The 20,056-nt window shown below is 49.4% G+C and overlaps 1 protein-coding gene across 3 annotated transcripts in view; it reads left to right on the top strand.

Annotated features, from left to right (window-relative positions):
- The window catches only part of LOC147692494 (ras-related protein ORAB-1-like), a 188,821-nt gene that overhangs the window by 124,463 nt on the left and 44,302 nt on the right, over positions 1-20,056 (top strand). For all 3 annotated transcript variants that reach the window (XM_086938704.1, XM_086938702.1, XM_086938703.1), the window contains exon 5: positions 16,117-16,212. In XM_086938704.1, the coding sequence (XP_086794830.1) occupies positions 16,117-16,212 (96 nt within the window). The remainder of the gene's footprint in view (positions 1-16,116; positions 16,213-20,056) is intronic.

The following is a 20,056-nucleotide window of genomic DNA, read 5'->3' as shown; positions in this document are numbered from 1 at the left end:
TCGCATCTGCTCCGTATAAGGAGGCGTAGTATGTTCCAAACGCGTTTGCGATCTGGATTTCCTCAGTGAGGGTGTTCCCAGAAGCATCCGTGAGGCCAGAGATTTTTGTGCGTTGGGATTTAGCTTTAAGGGCGCTAGCCAACAAGCGTCCAGTTCTGTTGCCTCCGACATAGTACGTGTGTCGAAGGCGGAGCGCAGCAAATTCTGCCCTATCCGTGTCAAGGGAAGCCAATTGAGCCCTAGCAGCTTTCAATTGTCTCCAGATCTGTGGAGCGCCTGTGCGGCTGTGTACTCTCTCTAGTTCGGCCACTTGAGTTGTGAGATCGGCCCTCTTCTCTTTCCGTTCCTTAGCCTCTTTAGCAGCGATTGCAAACAGTTCCCCACGTACCACTGATTTTAAGGCTCCCCACAGGGCCGACAGCGAAACCTCCGGTGTGTCGTTAATAGCCAAGTAGTCAACAATGCATTTATGTAGGCACTTGTGGACTTCTGGTCGCTGCAACATGGTCTCACGGAGACGCCATGAGCCTCGGGAGCGGGAAGGCATAGGGGTAGTGATTGTCAGTTCCACTGCATCATGATCTGAAAGCGCTGCAGGCACAATGTCAACCTCAGCTATATTAGAGACCAATTCGGATGAACCTATGAAATGGTCCAGCCTGGCGTAGGTATGGTGGACGTGGGAGTAGAAGGTGAATTGCGTTGCGTTCGGATGTGCGGATCTCCATAGATCCACCAGGCCTCTATCTCGCAACCACTCGCGCCCGTCTCTGTGATGGCGCCGGTGTCCCAATAACGGTGTCCTGATCTGTCCTTGTTGGTGTCCATGACTAAATTAAGGTCCCCCCGATGAGTAAAAGTGTGTTGGATGATTGAAGGGATTCAGAGAGTGCGCCCTTCAGAAAGGCTTCCTGTCCTGTGTTGGGGGCGTAAATGGACCCTATCGTAAGGCTCATGTCACCTAGCTGGAAGGTGTGTGCAAGAAGGCGACCCTCTCCCGCCTTGACTCCTACCTTCCCGCAAAAATGTCTGGATACCAAGATGGCCACCCCGGCTTTCTTTGTGGGAAGGAAAGAAAAGAATTGTTGGGGAAAGGCGCGTGAGCGCATCCTGTGCCAATCCTTGGGTTAAAGGTGGGTCTCCTGTAGCATACAGAGGTCAGCCCCGGAGTTCTCCAAATAGGAGATTATCGCCCTTCTTTTAATGGGGTTATTCAACCCCTTGACGTTGAGTGTCAGCAATTTCAGTTTGGGGTTAGTCATTGTCATGAGTTAGGATTTGGACAGCGTCTAATACAGCGGCGCCTCTCGCCCCAACAAATGGGGAGTAGACTGGACAGAGCCAGAGGAGTCTGCATTGCTGCATGGTGCATGGAGAGTGTGTGTGTATTTTCCGCCGTGAGGGCGCACAACGACAGAAACGCCCCAGTAGCGAGGTGTAGTATTGAGTTACGGACACAAGGCCTAGTTGTTCCATCAGTATCATTTCCCCCTTGGCACACTGGTTCCCACCCCAAATTCCACCCCAACTGTACCCCCAAACCACCCAAACACTTCCCCCACCCCCCTCCCACATCCCGAACCCCAACACCAAAATATGAATAGGTATAGTCCCAGTCCTGTTAATCCAAACAGGGCTGTTGTAAAGGTTTTCATCCTGGACATGTCCAATGGCGGTCGTTACGGCCCCCCGCCCGGTTCCCACCCACCACATGGGGGTGATGTAAGCTGTAGAAGATCTCCCGGACTAGACATCAATCAATCAGGAGAAGAGGTCTCCTTGGCCACCTCTGCCACCGCCGTAGCACGTTCTTGTGAGATGATCGAGGCATCGGGCTTCAGACGGTGTGAGGGTGACCGTCGGCGGTACACAGTCTGCCAGTTCCCCCCGGAAGGCCCTTGAGACGAGCTCGGGGTGGGGTCGTCAATGTCATGGTCAAGGCCAATGAGGGTGTAAGTGTCTTTAAGCGAGCGCAGCTGGTGCAGTTTCCCGTTCCATTTGAATATTAGTCTAAACTGATGGCCCCAGGAATACGGAGTCTCATGCTGCCTTAGGAAGTCTGTTGCCTTTCGAAATTCTTTACGTTTTTGCAGGGTGATGGCCGACAGATCCTGGTATAAGGCTATAGAATTACCTTGGAATTGAAGAGGCTGGGCCAGTCAGGCTTCCCGAAGGATCCGTTCTTTTAGCGGAAAATCAGGAAGGAAGGCCAAGATGTCCGGTGGCGGGGCGGAGGAGCGTCTGGGCAACCCAACTCTGTGCGCCCGGTCAATGCGGATCTCAAAGTCCGCTGGTTCACCCAACACGGACCTGAATAGAATTTGCAGATATCCATTGATGTCAGACCCCTCCGTTTTCTGAGGAACTCCCTGGACCCGTATGTTGTTGCGACGGGAGCGGTTCTCAAGGTCCTCCGCGTGGGCCTGGAGGTCCATCTGTTGGTCATTGAGCCGCACTATTTCCTGCTGGAGATGCGTTATTTCCATGCTCCTGGACTGATCAGCTTCCGCGACGGCCACCACCCGTTCTCCAAGGCCCTTCACCTCCCATCGGAGCTCCCGGACCTCGCCCGCCACATCCTGCTTTAGGGACCTGAAATCGTCCCTAAGGGAGTTAAATAGCGTCTCCAGGAATGTTCTGGTGATGGGCGTCTGGTCATCCGCTGGCACAGGGGGAGATTTCGTGGCCGCCGGGGAGGGTGGGCCTTTGCTGGGTCTTGGCTGTGTTTTAGTCAAGAGTTCAGGGAGTGTCTGGGACCCTTTCTTCCCCCGCTTTCCCGCCATGTCGCAACCGGAGTCCTGGCGGCCCGTGGGTACTCTCTGTCGGGTCGTCCGGGTGCAGCGATTTGAATGTGAGGGAGAGACCCGCTGCACCGGGGGGGGAGGGGGTCACCACTCTGTCTCTGGTAATCCGGCCCGTGGAGGGCTATGCGTCCCCTTGTAATGGCAGACAGAGCGGGCGCAAGGAAGTCCGCGTCAGGGAGCAACTAGGCAGTGGGCCCGCGGTTAGGGTGTGCAGCAGCAACAAGCACTAATGGTCAGTTCGCAGTGTCTCGGGGCAGCGTGGGTCTGCAGGGATCAAGCTTAGGCCTAGGCGGGGTGCGTCTGCTCCGTTCTGAGTACTGCTCAGTTAGTGGGCCACCAGAGGGTCCCCCGCGCCGGAGGCTCGATAGTGCCCCCCGAGTCTCGTGATCGTGCCTCTCTCCTCACCTGGCTGTGATCGCTCTGAAGGGTGGCCCAAGGGTGGTCTCTCCCTCCAGTGTGGCGAGGGCAGGTCTCTCCACGTAGGCCCGGTCCACCAGTACCACCCTGCACAGTGGGTTGTCTTCCCGGTGCGCCCTGCCCGCCCCGGTGATGTAGCTGGGCGGGTAGGCGTCTCCGGCGACAGTGCAGGCGAACCTGTGAGGGCAGCCTCGTATTTGGGGTCCGCCCTTGCTTCGTAGGGCCTTGTCCGTTAGGCCGCGCTGGAAGGCCCGGAGCCGGGGGGGTTGATTTTCGTGGCTCCCGGCCGGCTCGCACCTCACCGCCGGTCGGGTCACAGGAGCAGATGTGTGCCCCGATTTGGGCTGTGGAGGCTGTGGTCGAAGCGAGGGCTCTCCCGTTAAGGCCCCCCGTTCAGTAGCAGGACCTCTCCTGGGCCGGGGATGGCAAGCGCTCCGGAGCTTACAAAGTCGGGGCGGCCGCCATTACGCGGCCGCGGTCAGGAGTATTTGGCGCCTGGAGCCTCGCGCTCGGCACAGTCAGCAGGGGGCGGGCTCCGGGAGTCCCAGCGCAGCACCGACGTCTTTTCTTGTGGATTTTCGTGCCGCAGGGAGATCCGGCTGTGCTAAAGGGTGCTGTTTGGCGGGATCGGGCAGGGAGCCTCCAGGACCTGCGACCGATCACGCCGCCATCTTAGACACGCCCCTAATTTGCCCTTTTTGTCATTTTAATACACACTACTATCTGGGCAAATGTTTTAACTTTTTTAGCTCCAGTTTTACATCTGAATACAGCAATCAGCAATTCACAGTTTACTAGTTAACCTTGGATAACGGATCTGGCACTGTGCAGCATCAAGTGTTGTGTATTTTAAATAACTTTTGAATTGTTTAAATCAGAAACACTTTTTTTTTTGTTGAATCCTCAAAATTATGCAGATGATGGTGGATTATGGAGAATGCATGGAGAATCTCCTAATTCCCGTAGCCCTGTTTAGGTGAATTTGGCGCCCTATCAGATAGGGTGAGTAACGATGACACTCTACAGCACAACTCATATTCCATGTGAATATCAGACAGAACACATTATAGGAGCTGTAGAAGTGATAGTGCTGCCAAGGCAGGGGTACTGAATGTAGCCAAGTGGATTCCTTTTCACTAGCAAATTGAGCAATCTGAAGAAGAGCCCAACTTGACAATGTGTCACTGTCCCAGAATTGTTACATTTATACTTTAGAAGGGATGCCATACAGTTTTCTGATTGGAAGTGGAGCAGCCAAGGCGAGCTTCACAAAAGAAATCTCACTGAATCCATCAGCATTCATCATTTTAGACAGACTGTTATATGGGACAGCAATATATCTGCCGTGTGGTTGGTCTGCAGTGGCAGAAGACAGCACTATGGATAGGCTAATGTAGCTGAAACCATTCCTTTTCCTCTGTGGCATGATATTCGAATGCTAGCGAAATAATAAAAATAGATCTGTCAACACCAGAATAAAATAGGAGCCTCATTGGGTCAGTAATAGGCAGGCCCCTACAGGTTTCAAAATGGTATATGCCCAAAAATGTTTTGAAAGTGGAAAAACAGTAAAAATTAAAATGCATCATCGTTCTATCCCACACAAGGCGTATTCTAACTCACTCAGCAGTTGTGATGTTAGATCCTGTAAGTAGAGAAGATGATCTAATCAATGAAAAAAGCACGAGAAAGGTAAAACAGGCACAGAAAAGTATCTGATGGTCTCTGTAGGAGAGTAGGGTCTGCAATCCTATGATCACCCAGATTTATTGCTTTTGTTTCACTGGTTTACGACTTTCTCTGGCTGTGGGCCTGCCAATCAGACCCACAGCCTGGCTGTTCTCTCTCTAAATTACAACATGTACCCTAGGTGCATTTACCAATTGGTACTGGGCCACCTTATCAGACCCTGTAACTCATGGCATAGGTGTACCCAGGGCCTACCAGGGGCTGAAGCATGTATTATGCCACCCCTGGCTGGCCTCCTAAATTTGACACAACTGGCTGCATGACAGCTGGGGCAAAGTCGTGTAATCACCCTTTGCTGTAGATATAGTATACCTATATCTAACCCTAAAATGGACACACAGATTCCTATCAGTCACTCCTATGGCAGGCCTTGACAATCCTGAAGGCAGAGTGTGTGGAATCGTGTGAGATGGTGCTCTGGCATGAGCTGAGCCTGTCTGCAGCTTGCGGAACCAAGTCCTAATAGCTGTTCCATGATAACGCATACCATATACTCTTAAGTGCATTATAATCCTCGCGGTTAAATGCTAACTTTGGTATTGCTTTATCAAAACATGTCGAGTAAGGTGTCATACGAATTGGAATACTAACCCCTCGCCAATTCTGGCGACGGGGTTAGCATTCCACCCTTCTAGAGGGACACGACATGTATGTAACTGTGAACCCCGGTTAAAGTTAAACGAAGCCTCAGCTCCACAAAATGGATGCTGCCACCACAGACACGAGTCTGACCCCCTGCAGCTGGGAGTCCTTCCAGCGAGGGGAACCTGGACAAAGGGTTTCCTGTCCGGGGCAGTGCTAGCACCATCCCAGACAGGGTTTTGTGTATCCTGGGTAGGCAGGGCTTTACAGGAAGGTGACTGCTGAGTGGCATCCCGGTGCTCACTACGCATAGGCCGGTCAGAACCAGTTCCAGGGGCACACCAGCCCCTGGCCTGGGGAAAGTCCGGCATGGGAGAGGGGTGTAACCACCCCCCTCCTAGTCCCACCCATAGGCAGGACCTAGTCACTGGGTCAGCCCCCTTTTTTAGTATAAAGATAGGAGCGGGCCCCCTGTTCAAATTAGATCATCTTTGGAATCAAGACACGACTTTCTGCGAAAGGACATCAAGATTTCTTCTTCAAGATTCTCCCTTGTGACTAAGGAGTAGTCACCCTGCATCCGCAGGCACCATCCTAAGAACACTGCGGTCTGCTGCAAGTCCTTCCTCCGGAATCCGACGACCCAGCTCGACGAGACCCGGCTTCCCTGGCACCACTGACCTCTACTCACCTCTACAGCCAAGCTGAGAACCGTGAGTGCGACGAGACCTCGAGGGACCGACGATCGCCAAGACTGCACGACTTCTTTGCAACAAGCCCACCGAGTATTCCACTGGTGAGTGCTTTGGGGTCCGAGAAGCCCAGACCCTGAGCAGCTCCAGCACCGAAGATCAGCCCTCCAGCATCTCCACGATCTGCGTGGGGCCCTTCTGCTTTTTGCTGCTCACCGCGTTGTTTGGCTACTAGCCGGCTGGCTTGTGGCCTTCTTCACGACGCCCGACGACATCACTGCTGCTGGTCTGGTTGCTCCAGACTGGCCCTTGCTTCCTTCCAAAAGAGAAGCACCCCGGACCCTCCTGGTCCACTCCAGACGCCATTTTGAGTCCACCGCGTGGGCTTGAATTTGCCAAGGCTTTGTTGCCCAATCCTGGGTCCAGCGACGCCGACAGCTTCATCCATCGTGGGACAGCTCGCTCCTCCATCCTGGTCGCAGACAACACCTCCTGGTCCGTGAGATCTGCAGAGCACAGCGTCGCCCACTCACCTAGTCGAGGTGACTACCATCCGGTGCCCTCCTGGTGCCACCTGACTACTGGCTAGTAGTCACGAACTTGGTCCCCTCTGCTTTCAGGTGTCATCTCTCTTCAAGATCCAGGCTTGGATCACTTCGAACTCTCTTCACTGGTCGCCTGCCAGCATCTTTCTTCCACGCTCCTGGTCCGTCTACGAGGATTCCCGACGTCTTTTGAGACATATGCAGCTGCAGCCCCTGGGCTAGGTAACTTCGGCATTTCGGTGCCCCAGCATAGCCTCACTATCCAAGGGTCAGAATCTACTTTCGTTTTCCTCCTACCAGGTCGGGTTCGCCCGAGAACACTAACTTTCTGAAATCTAGCTACCATAGACTTTGTCCCGCATCACGCGTGAGAGTGCACACTCTGCACCCGAGTCCCCTAGGCCTCCTAGAAGTAATCTGAAGATTCTATAGTCAAGACCTAGCGATTCCAAAGCCTATTAGTACTGTACTTACCTGCTAGTAATCTCGCATTCCACTTTCAGAGTATATGGTTTTCCGTGCCCCTCTGGCATTTGTATATACTGTGCTAACTTAAGTATTTTCGTAAGAGTTTTGTTTTGTGCTTAGTACCCTGTCCTCATAAAGAGTACAGGGCTGTTGTGATTTAAAAAATACACTGTTTATTTTCATAACACTTGTGTGGTGTCCTTTCACTTGGTGTTCAAGGGGTATATGTGTGGTATAACAGCTGGCTTAACACGCCCTCTCGAGTCTTTAGCCTTAGACTGCTCGTATCCACGCTACTAGGATAGCTGGTCTATAAGGTTGACTTACAACCAATCATCAATAAGGGTTGCTGGACTGATACATAGTGTTCACTAGAATAGTGAGCACTGCATATCAGGCCACCTTCTCACATTGGTGAGCAGCGGTTGGGATTTGAGCTTGCTGTTGTTTTACCACACGTATCCTAAGAATATCTTGTTGAAAGATCACATAAGTACTTTTAGGTACATATAACTTAGCTTAAAATACTCTGAGTTCTACTGAACCAGCTGTTGCAGCTCCTCAAGGCTTAGCACACCTTGGCTGCAACTCTTAGCAAGGGATCAGTAGGCAAACACATAGTGTAGGTAGGTGCATCACTTACACCACACTAGAAGCATGTCTAACCTCGGAGAGTCTGCTGAGACCCCTCTGATGGTTGAGGACCCTCCACAGGCCTCTTCTAGATATGCAGCCCTTAGCTTCCAGGAGATGAGACAAGTGTGTACCTCCAGGAAGCTAAAACAGGGGTCTAACCCCACAATCCCATTTCTGATTGGTCTCTTAGAGACTTATGATGCCAGAAAAGCTGAGAAGCTTCTTAGCTCTTCTCATCCAGAAGGGGACATGCCAGCCCTAGAAGGAACCAGGGGTGACCCAGATCTCATCCATCTCTCAGGTGAGGAGGATGATGATCAGGAGACATCTGGGGATGAGGCAGACAAAGGTCCAGAAATAGTTAGTCAGCTAACTAGGGACAACTTAAGCAGGCATGAGAATGGTACCAGGAGAGCCCTGGGACGCCTCTCAGGCCAGCTTAACATTGGGAATGGACGAGTTAGGTCTCTCTCAAGAGGCTCTAACAGATCCATTCAAACCAATGGCTCTCAGGCCTCTGCTCTGAGGAGGATGACCTCCCCTCAGAGGAGAGTTTATGAAGCCAAGGAAAGGGAAGTCAATCTGAGGATTGCCAGGGAAGAACTTGCCCTGGCCAAAGAAAGACTTGCCTTTGCTAGAGAGCAGGAATTGAGTGGGTCAAAACCCACTGGTGGCAGCATTATACCTAGCAATAGGGAAAGGAGTTTTGACACAAAACACCTGAATAAGATAGTGCCCCCCTTTAAGCAAGGGGATGACATCCACAAATGGATTACTGCTTTGGAGCGGGCCTGCACTGTGCAGGGTGTTCCCCAGAGTCAGTGGGCAGCTATCTTGTGGCTCTCCTTTGAAGGTAAAGGTAGAGATAAGCTCCTCACTACTAGAGTGGAGGATGCTAACAATTACCAAGTCTTGAAAAACACACTGGTTGATGGGTTTGGCCTAACCACTGAGCAGTACAGGGTGCTGTTCAGGGATACCCAGAAAACTCAGTCTCAAGATTGGTCTGACTTTGTAGATTGTGCCACTAAGGCTTTGGAGGGCTGGTTGCTGGGCAGTAAGGTTACTGATTATACAGGATTGTACAATTTGATCATGAGAGAGCAAATTTTAAACAATTGTCAGAACCAGTTGTTGCATCAGCATCTTGTCGACTCAGATCTGACCTCTCCCCAAGAATTGGGAAAGAAGGCAGACAGATGGGTCAGAACAAGAGTTAAGCAGAACCAGGGCCAGAATCAAGGTGGTCAGAAGAAAGCAGACCAGAAGGGTAAAGATTCTAAGGGGGAACAAAATGACCAGAAGTCTTCGTCAGGTCCCCAACAACCCAAAGAGGGTGGGGGTCAGGCTCCCCAGAAAAAGAAGAATCAAGAAGGCCAGTCCAAAAGGTGGTGCCAAGACTGTAAAAGTAAAACTCACTGGTTTAGTGAGTGCACCAAGAAAGGAGGAGGGCAGACTCCTGCCACTGCAGCCCCTAAGGCACCTGTGCCCCCCTAGTACAGTCAGCAGTGGTAGTGCACCTCCCAAGGGTTTAGTTGGGTTAACCTTGGGTTCTGAGGGGTATGACAACTTAGTTGGCACACTCACTCAGGCTGTCCTTGTCTGTACAGGGGATGTGGATATATCCCCTGATATAAGTCCCAATACTTTGGGCAAATACAGACAGACACCTTTAATAAATGGAAGAATGGCTCAGGCCTATAGGGACACTTGTGCCAGTGTCACAATGGTGACACCTAACTTTGTGGACCCTGGACAGATCATGCCAGGTACAGATTTCCTGGTGACCAATGCAAGCAATGTCACTACCAGTCATAGTATGGCAATTGTTGCTTTCTCCTGGGGAGGGGTAAATGGCCAGAAAAAGGTTGTTGTTAGTTCAGACCTCCCAGTGGATTGTTTGTTGGGCAATGATTTGAAGTCATCACAATGGTCAGAAGTGGAGCAGAGGACTCGCATGGAGATGTTAGGCTTGCCAGCACATGTGCTTGCTGTGACTAGGTCACAGGCCAGAAAATGCCCCACTGAACAGGTGCTGGATCCTGGAACAATGGACCAGACACCTCCCAAGAAGAAGAGCAGTAGGGTTAAGGCTGTGCCTTCCCCCTTGCCCCAGGTTGAGGATCAAGTCTCAGAGGAGGCTGACCTAAGAGAATTGAGGGAAACTGAGCCTAAAGAATTTGAACTTGATCAAGTTGAATTTCTGGGCTCAGGGGGACCCTCAAGAGAAGACCTGGGGAAGGAACAGTTAGACTGCCCTTCCCTTGAACCCCTCAGACAGCAGGCTGCTGCTGAGGCTGCTGGGAACGCCACAGGTACCCACAAGGTATACTGGGATGATGGACTCCTGTATACTGAGGCAAGAGACCCCAAGCCTGGCATGACCAGGAGGCTGGTTGTACCCTTGACTCAGAGAGGTTTCCTTCTCACCTTGGCCCATGAGATTCCCTTAGCAGGTCACTTAGGCCAGACAAAGACTTGGGACAGGCTTGTCTCACACTTTCACTGGCCTCACATGAATGAGGATACCAAGGAGTTTTGTCGCTCCTGTGTCACTTGCCAAGCCAGTGGTAAGTCAGGTGGCACAACAAAGGCCCCCCTTATACCAATGCCTGTGGTGGGGGTGCCCTTTGAAAGAGTGGGGATTGACATTGTTGGTCAAATTGAACCCCAGACAGCATCAGGGCACAAGTTTATACTGGTGGTGGTGGATCATGCCACCAGGTATCCTGAAGCTATTCCACTTAGGACCACTACAGCACCTGTAGTGGCAAGGGCCCTAGTTGGAGTGTTCTCCAGAGTGGGCTTCCCTAAGGAGGTTGTCTCTGACAGAGGTGCAAACTTCATGTCAAGCTACTTAACTGCTATGTGGAAGGAATGTGGTGTCAACTACAAGTTCACTACACCCTATCATCCACAATGCAATGGGCTTGTTGAAAGGTTCAACAGGACCCTAAAAGGGATGATTCATGGACTACCTGAAAAGCTCAGGCGTAGATGGGATGTCCTGATACCCTGCCTTCTGTTTGCTTACAGAGAGGTCCCACAAAAGGGGGTTGGCTACAGCCCTTTTGAACTTTTGTATGGGTATCCTGTGAGAGGCCCCCTGTGTTTGGTGAAGGAAGGATGGGAGAGACCTCTCAAAAAGCCTGCAACCAACATAGTGGACTATGTTCTTGGTCTCCGCTCCAGGATGGCTGAGTATATGGAGAAGGCATCTGAAAACCTTAAGGCCAGTCAAGAACTTCAAAAAGCTTGGCATGACCAAAAGGCTGTCCTGACTGTTTACAAGCCTGGACAGAAGGTGTGGGTGTTGGAGCCAGTGGCCCCAGCAGCACTCAAAGACAAATGGTCTGGGCCCCACACAATTCTTGAGCAAAAGGGAGAGGTCACCTACCTGGTGGACCTTGGAACTCCCAGGAGCCCCCACAGGGTACTCCATGTCAACAGGCTCAAAGCATATGTCGACAGGAAGGACATGAGCTTGCTCATGGCCATTGATGAGGGACAGGAGGAAGAGAGTGACCCTCTCCCAGACCTGCTCACTCAGAATCCTGATGATGGGTCAGTAGATGGTGTTGTCTTTTGTGGCAGCCTCTCTGAGCATCAACAGAAAGACTGTAAACAGGTTCTTCAGTCTTTCAGACATATGTTCTCTCTGACACCCAGTCAGACCAATTGGTGTACCCATGAGGTTGACACTGGTGACAGCTTGCCAGTTAAGAGTAAAATCTACAGGCAGCCTGATCATGTTAGAGACTGCATCAAAACTGAAGTGCAGAAAATGTTGGAGTTGGGAGTCATTGAACCCTCAGATAGCCCTTGGGCTAGTCCAGTAGTTCTAGTGCCAAAACCTCACACCCAGGGTGGTAAGAAAGAGCCAAGACAGCATTTTCAACCCCTGGTGGACATTATCAATTTGTGGTAATGCCCTTTGGTCTGAAAAATGCACCTGCCACCTTCCAAAGGTTGGTGAATCATGTTCTCACTGGGCTGGATGACTTCTGTGCAGCATATCTAGATGATATTGCTGTCTTTAGCTCCACCTGGGAGGATCACCTGGTCCACCTGAGGAAAGTGTTAGAGGCTCTGCAAGCAGCAGGCCTCACTATCAAGGCCACCAAGTGCCAGAAAGGCAGACACAGGTTGTATACCTGGGCCACCTTGTAGGTGGAGGCCAGGTTCAGCCACTGGAGAGCAAAATACAGTCAATCAGGGACTAGGCTCCTCCAACCACCCAGACTCAGGTTCGAGCTTTCTTGGGCCTGACTGGTTACTACAGAAAGTTTGTCAGGAACTATGGATCAATTGTGACTCCATTAAATGAACTGACAAGTAAGAAAATGCCAAAAAAGGTTCAGTGGACAGCAGGCTGTCAAAAAGCATTCGATGACCTAAAGCAGGCCATGTGCACAGCACCTATCCTCAAGAGTCCAGACTACTCCAAACCATTCATTGTCCAAACAGATGCTTCTGAGTTGGGTGTGGGAGCTGTTCTATCTCAACTGAATTTTGATGGTCAAGAGCAGCCCATTGCTTTTATAAGCAGAAGGCTGACCCCCAGAGAGAAGAATTTGTCAGCTATTGAGAGGGAGGCCTTTGCTGTGGTTTGGGCCCTGAAGAAGCTGAGGCCATACTTGTTTGGCACTCACTTCAAGATTCAGACCGACCATAAGCCCCTCTTGTGGCTAAATCAGATGAAGGGTGAAAACCCCAAACTGCTTAGGTGGTCCATTTCCCTACAGGGGATGGACTTTACAGTGGAACATAGACCTGGTACTGATCATGGCAATGCCGATGGGCTCTCCAGATATTTCCACTTAGAACAAGAAGACTCACCTGGTCAAGGTTAGCTTATTGTCCCAAAGTTTGTGGGGGGTCATGTAGGAGAGTAGGGTCTGCAATCCTATGATCACCCAGATTTTTTGCTTTTGTTTCACTGGTTTACGACTTTCTCTGGCTGTGGGCCTGCCAATCAGACCCACAGCCTGGCTGTTCTCTCTCTAAATTACAACATGTACCCTAGGTGCATATACCAATTGGTACTGGGCCACTTTATCAGACCCTGTAACTCAGGGCATAGGTGTACCCAGGGCCTACCAGGGGCTGAAGCATGTATTATGCCACCCCTGGCTGGCCTCCTAAATTTGACACAACTGGCTGCATGACAGCTGGGGCAAAGTCGTGTAATCACCCTTTGCTGTAGATATAGTATACCTATATCTAACCCTAAAATGGACACACAGATTCCTATCAGTCACTCCTATGGCAGGCCTTGACAATCCTGAAGGCAGAGTGCGTGGAATCGTGTGAGATGGTGCTCTGGCATGAGCTGAGCCTGTCTGCAGCTTGCGGAACCAAGTCCTAATAGCTGTTCCATGATAACGCATACCATATACTCTTAAGTGCATTATAATCCTCGCGGTTAAATGCAAACTTTGGTATTGCTTTATCAAAACATGTTGAGTAAGGTGTCATACGAATTGGAATACTAACCCCTCGCCAATTCTGGCGACGGGGTTAGCATTCCACCCTTCTAGAGGGACACGACATGTATGTAACTGTGAACCCCGGTTAAAGTTAAACGAAGCCTCAGCTCCACAAAATGGATGCTGCCACCACAGACACGAGTCTGACCCCCTGCAGCTGGAAGTCCTTCCAGCGAGGGGAGCCTGGACAAAGGGTTTCCTGTCCGGGCGGTGCTAGCACCATCCCAGACAGGGTTTTGTGTATCCTGGGTAGGCAGGGCTTTACAGGAAGGTGACTGCTGAGTGGCACCCCGGTGCTCACTACGCATAGGCCGGTCAGAACCAGTTCCAGGGGCACACCAGCCCCTGGCCTGGGGAAAGTCCGGCATGGGAGAGGGGTGTAACCACCCCCCTCCTAGTCCCACCCATAGGCAGGACCTAGTCACCGGGTCAGCCCCCTTTTTTAGTATAAAGATAGGAGCGGGCCCCCTGTTCAAATTAGATCATCTTTGGAATCAAGACACGATTTTCTGCGAAAGGACATCAAGGTTTCTTCTTCAAGATTCTCCCTTGTGACTAAGGAGTAGTCACCCTGCATCCGCAGGCACCATCCTAAGAACACTGCGGTCTGCTGCAAGTCCTTCCTCCGGAATCCGACGACCCAGCTCGACGAGACCCGGCTTCCCTGGCACCTCTGACCTCTACTCACCTCTACAGCCAAGCTGAGAACCGTGAGTGCGACGAGACCTCGAGGGACCGACGATCGCCAAGACTGCACGACTTCTTTGCAACAAGCCCACCGAGTATTCCACTGGTGAGTGCTTTGGGGTCCGAGAAGACCCGACCCTGAGCAGCTCCAGCACCGAAGATCAGCCCTCCAGCATCTCCACGATCTGCGTGGGGCCCTTCTGCTTTTTGCTGCTCACCGCGTTGTTTGGCTACTAGCCGGCTGGCTTGTGGCCTTCTTCACGACGCCCGACGACATCACTGCTGCTGGTCTGGTTGCTCCAGACTGGCCCTTGCTTCCTTCCAAAAGAGAAGCACCCCGGACCCTCCTGGTCCACTCCAGACGCCATTTTGAGTCCACCGCGTTGGCTTGAATTTGCCAAGGCTTTGTTGCCCAATCCTGGTTCCAGCGACGCTGACAGCTTCATCCATCGTGGGACAGCTCGCTCCTCCATCCTGGTCGCCGACAACGCCTCCTGGTCCGTGAGATCTGCAGAGCACAGCGTCGCCCACTCACCTAGTCGAGGTGACTACCATCCGGTGCCCTCCTGGTGCCACCTGACTACTGGCTAGTAGTCACGAACTTGGTCCCCTCTGCTTTCAGGTGTCATCTCTCTTCAAGATCCAGGCTTGGATCACTTCGAACTCTCTTCACTGGTCGCCTGCCAGCATCTTTCTTCCAGGCTCCTGTCCGTCTTTGAGGATTCCCGACGTCTTTTGAGACATATGCAGCTGCAGCCCCTGGGCTAGGTAACTTCGGCATTTCGGTGCCCCAGCATAGCCTCACTATCCAAGGGTCAGAATCCACTTTCGTTTTCCTCCTACCAGGTCGGGTTCGCCCGAAAACACCAACTTTCTGAAATCTAGCTACCATAGACTTTGTCCCGCATCACGCGTGAGAGTGCACACTCTGCACCCGAGTCCCCTAGGCCTCCTAGAAGTAATCTGAAGATTCTATAGTCAAGACCTAGCGATTCCAAAGCCTATTAGTACTGTACTTACCTGCTAGTAATCTCACATTCCACTTTCAGAGTATATGGTTTTCCGTGCCCCTCGGGCATTTGTATATACTGTGCTAACTTAAGTATTTTCGTAAGAGTTTTGTTTTGTGCTTAGTACCCTGTCCTCATAAAGAGTACAGGGCTGTTGTGATTTTAATAAATACACTGTTTATTTTCATAACACTTGTGTGGTGTCCTTTCACTTGGTGTTCAAGGGGTATATTTGTGTGGTATTACAGCTGGCTTAACACGCCCTCTCGAGTCTTTAGCCTTAGACTGCTCGTATCCACGCTACTAGGATAGCTGGTCTATAAGGTTGACTTACAACCAATCATCAATAAGGGTTGCTGGACTGATACATAGTGTTCACTAGAATAGTGAGCACTGCATATCAGGCCACCTTCTCACAGTCTCTAGATGTAAAGCTGAGGGGTTTCACCTATCTAAACGTCTGTTGCTTCCAGTGGATAGGAGTCCCCAACTTGGTGCCAATTCTCCTTGTGAGGCTTTGCTTATCTGAAGGTCAATGCTGGCTCTACAATATTATTCAGTCTCCTAAATCTGTGGTTCTACAAAAGACTTATCACATGTCGTACAATCTTGGCTGGGTGTTATTGGTATCTCAATTCAATTCACTCAAGTACGATTGTTATGTTGTATCCTGTGACAAAATCCTTAGCGCCTTTTTCACATTGCTGAACATGAGATTTTGTAAACTAAAACTTCTCATCAATTTAGGCACTTACACTTATGGTACTATGGCTCTTCCTGTCATATAAACCCAGGATATTTGCATAAATAGGAGAGGTGATATTCCCTTGCTACCTTGAATTACTCCTTCTCTGTGATGGTCACAATGGCTTAATGAGGACGAGTGGACAGTGGGAAGCTTCAAGGTTTTCTGTAACTGAGTTGTTTCCATCTATGACTTTGCGATGCTTATAATGTAATGAATTTTAGATCCTCATAATGAAGCTTTGCATAAACTGAAAACTCACTGTCTATCTTTTCCCTCCTCTCCCGCTCAGTGGGACACAGCTGGCCAAGAACGCTTTAGAACAATCACATCCAGCTATTACCGTGGGGCGCATGGCATTATCATCGTGTATGATGTCACTGATCAGGTAACTATTTCTGATAGCATGGTCTACAAAATGATCTGTGTCACCAGAGGTCTTATGGTAAGGGACGAGGTCTCTGTTTACAAGGTGGGACAGGATGTGGAATAAGGAACAGGGATGTCTTTGGAGAAAGGAACACATAATTTAGTGAGGAACAGGTAGGGCTAATGGAGAAAATTGGAGTATTCACTACGAGAAGGAGATGTTACACTTAGCTTAGAAGCTCCCTAAGCTTTAAGGCAAACAGCCTTGTTAAAACTCCTTGCAGAAGGCACTCCTGCAATCCCATCAGACTTCCTCTAGGGCAGGGGTCTTCAAACTGGGGGGGCCTCAAGTGATCGGGGGGGGCACGCTTGGGCTAAAAGAAGCATTATGCTGAAAACAGTTCTTTGTTTTCAACAGAAAAAAAACTGGGCCATCACTAACATCTTTTGTTATTTATATCCTGGCTGGAAGAAAATGTAATGTTAAAAGGTAGTACTTTTGGCAATTATGTATTTGATTGCATTTTTAAAACCGTAACATAACTTAATTGCAATGTTTACATAAGTCTAGACATATTTAAACATTGGCAGTTCAATAGAATAACTGTGAAAGTTTGAGTGGGGGCCTGATGCTTTTCTTTTCCCACTGGGGGACACAGCATTTAAACGTTTGAAGACCACTGCTCTAGGGTGAGAACATTTTTAGGGGAGCTGACTGTTCCTACAATGTGAAATGTTGGCACTCTTATTCCCGCTGAATGATTCCTAAATAACAGATGCTTTGTCCTGGGCAGGTCTCCTATCTGTACGCTCAAGGCAGGTGGTTGGGGGTTGTAGGGTTTAGGAACATGCAATGACCAGAATTAATCAACTTTCCCTGATGATAGCGGAGACTGTGGAAAGGGAACAATGCTGAGTGGGACCTCGGTGTATGCAGCCTAGCAGGGCCTTTCTATCTCTCTTTATGTTGAGCACAATGGAAGAACAGCACCATGAAATCTGACCGCTCTGATTATAGCTACTGAAAGAAAAACATGTTCGGATCCTACACAGCTATCCAAAGAAAAATCAATGTTGGAGGTAACTCTGAAGTGAAGTGACCAACAATATATATTCGGTCTTGTGCTGACCACACACTAAGGGAGGCACTCAAGAGCTTCATTCCATACTTAGCTAGAGGAACTCAAAGCTAACCCACCAACAACAAGTTATATTAGTCTCCGCAACCTGTGGAAACGGACATATTCTAATGCCCTTTCCAGAGGAGACTGACAGCAATGTATCTAAAGAATGTCCTGACGCAATGAGTCTCTTGAGCTGGTTATTCAGCCACAAAAAGAGGGTAAAATAAAACATTAACATTGTAATTTATCTCTCTTTTTGCCACCAGAGTGGTCCAAATATGTGTTACTTTGAGTGCTATTCTGCAAGCAATGGTAGAGGGACCTCTACCAAGGCCGGAAGGGTAAGAGAGGTATTCCTGGAAGTGGATACGTCCTCCAGAATCAAATGATTGTTAACTTAAGGTATCCCCACCGCTAAAAGCTCAGAATTAGACTCACAAGGCGGGTAACCATTACACACCCTATTGGTGTCATACTTCATCAAAGGGTTCACCCTGACTCCTAAAGTTCAAGGTGGGCTTAACCATATTTCAGGTAGCGTTTAGGAGAGATAGGCCAGGGGGTCTAGAGATAAAAATCCTAAAGGTATCCCTTTATTAGTGGAGATGCAGTGGATATTAAAATAAATATATACAAGTGGGTCGTAAGGAAGTGATGGTCCTATGATCCTAGTGTCATGCCAACATGTTTCAGCCCCTATTTGAAGGCCTCTTAGGACCAGGACTTTCTTCAGGACAGATAGAGATTCCCTCCCTGGTTCTTAAAAGGGGATTTGCCTATATTTTCAAGTGGAGGGAGCAGAAAAATGCACCCTTGTGAATGGAATGTAGTAGATGCTTCTATCTCCATCCAGTGACTTCACAAACTGTATCCGCCCTATTTGGGGGGATTAAATGTTTTCCCAAGGGGAGCAGTAGAGAGGGTAGCCTTGTAGTCATACGTTTGTCAAAGGTCCTGCGACTCCTGCCCCGTATGCCCACCTATTTGGGTCTCCGGGAGACGCAGGACCTTTGGGGGTCACCAATTTGCTGACAATATGTTTTCATGAACAGCTATCAGTATTTCTGTCACTCCAGTGTATTGTTCTAAATGGTTATTCAGCTGAACTTGGCAGTGAGCTGGGTTAGGAGAGCAGAGCAGTTGATGTCAGAATAAGGTTTAGATTTCAGCAGTACCTGAGTGTCGTCTGCAAGATTAGGCAGAACAATTCTGTAAGAGAAGTGAAATGGTCTGAGGTAGAAATGGCCTAAACAGGGTTGGAGAACTCACAGAACACTTTAGTACTTTACAGTTTTTTGCACAACAGGACATGTTAATGGGTGGATTTGAGATCATATTGGCTGGTGCGAGAGGGAAGTGAAGGTCTATTCTAGGGTTTACTACTGCATCTCAAATCATGAAGATGTATAAGGAGAGGGGTTGATGGACTGTACCAAAGGCTATTGATGAGAGGTTCTTATGAAGGCTTTTGCAGGGTCTTGATTTAGGTTTTGATGGAAAGGAAACGTTCCTTACTTATAACCCTAGTTCTTTACCATGGTTACTCCCTTGAAATTCAGAAAAGGTAGAATATCTCCGTGCATGTGTGAGATCTCAGAACACAAGTTTAAAGACCACTATCTCGGTCCACTCCATAAAAGTAAATATTGTGGTTCTTTATCTATGGATTTGTTTTGGTAAGCACCTATTGAAGTGATAATGTCTCGGTTTCTTTCTGTGCACGCAAAGCAAGAACTCCACCATGCACAATGGTGATCAGGACAGCTATAGTGGAGGTAACGGGTTAATAGCCCACAAATAGTTGTAGCTCCGGAAGTATGAAGGGGTGCGTTGCAGAACATGACAATTGAAAGGATCAGCTTTCATGGCCTTACAGATGATCATGGAGGAACACTGTTTGTCACCAGCATGGAGAAATAAGGAAATGGTACATGTTCACAAGACAGAAAAGGTATTAGATATATTGTGCAAGGTGATTATCCCATTGACATGGAGAACAGACTTGGGGTTGGGCTTCACGAGATCAAAAGATTGCACGATTTCCTTTTCTAAGTAATCTAATAATTTGTCATAATAGTGACCAAGGTCAATGATCTATGATGGTTAAGTGCTGCTCGGTATAGTTGCACTTGGCTCTCAAACTACCCCTCTATCTTCTGTGAAAGCGGAAAGTCTATTGAAGAAAGTCAATCTCAGTAATTTCTCCATTATAAGTGATTTATGTGAAGGGAAAATGTTTGATTAATAATACCAGTGTTTTATAATGACAAGTTTTATCCTCACCACTTTTGGGACCAAACTCCCACAGAAATAGAATAGTTAATACTACGTGGGGAGGGGGGGCACGCGGGTCACAACAATAAAGAAACGAAAAAAATGAAAAACACTTACCTCCGCTCCTGGTTACACTCATCTCTGCTCTTGTCATCCAGGAAAGGGAGGCAGGCAGCCAATCTCCCTCCCCTGACCAATCACAATGATGCAATGCAACGTGACACGGCGCTCAGCTATGGGTTGTAGTGGTGGGCATCTTCTCCATGCAGGCTGTAATGCAGCCTACATGGAGAACAGGGAAAGTGTGCATGACTGTTTTGGGCGGCTCGAGAGGGCCGACCAAACAGTCATTGCGCACTTAGGAGGGTTGTACCCTCCTCCTCTGCTCTTCAGCCCTGCCCCCTCATGTAAGCTGCCACAACGTGGGAAAAAAATTAAATGATAATAAAATTACGTTATTATCAT

This window comes from Lissotriton vulgaris, chromosome 9 (assembly GCF_964263255.1).
Source record: "Lissotriton vulgaris chromosome 9, aLisVul1.2, whole genome shotgun sequence".
Classification (NCBI taxonomy): domain Eukaryota; kingdom Metazoa; phylum Chordata; class Amphibia; order Caudata; family Salamandridae; genus Lissotriton; species Lissotriton vulgaris.
The sequence above is the reverse complement of the archived record's forward strand: the minus strand, read 5'-3'. Positions and strand labels throughout refer to the sequence as shown.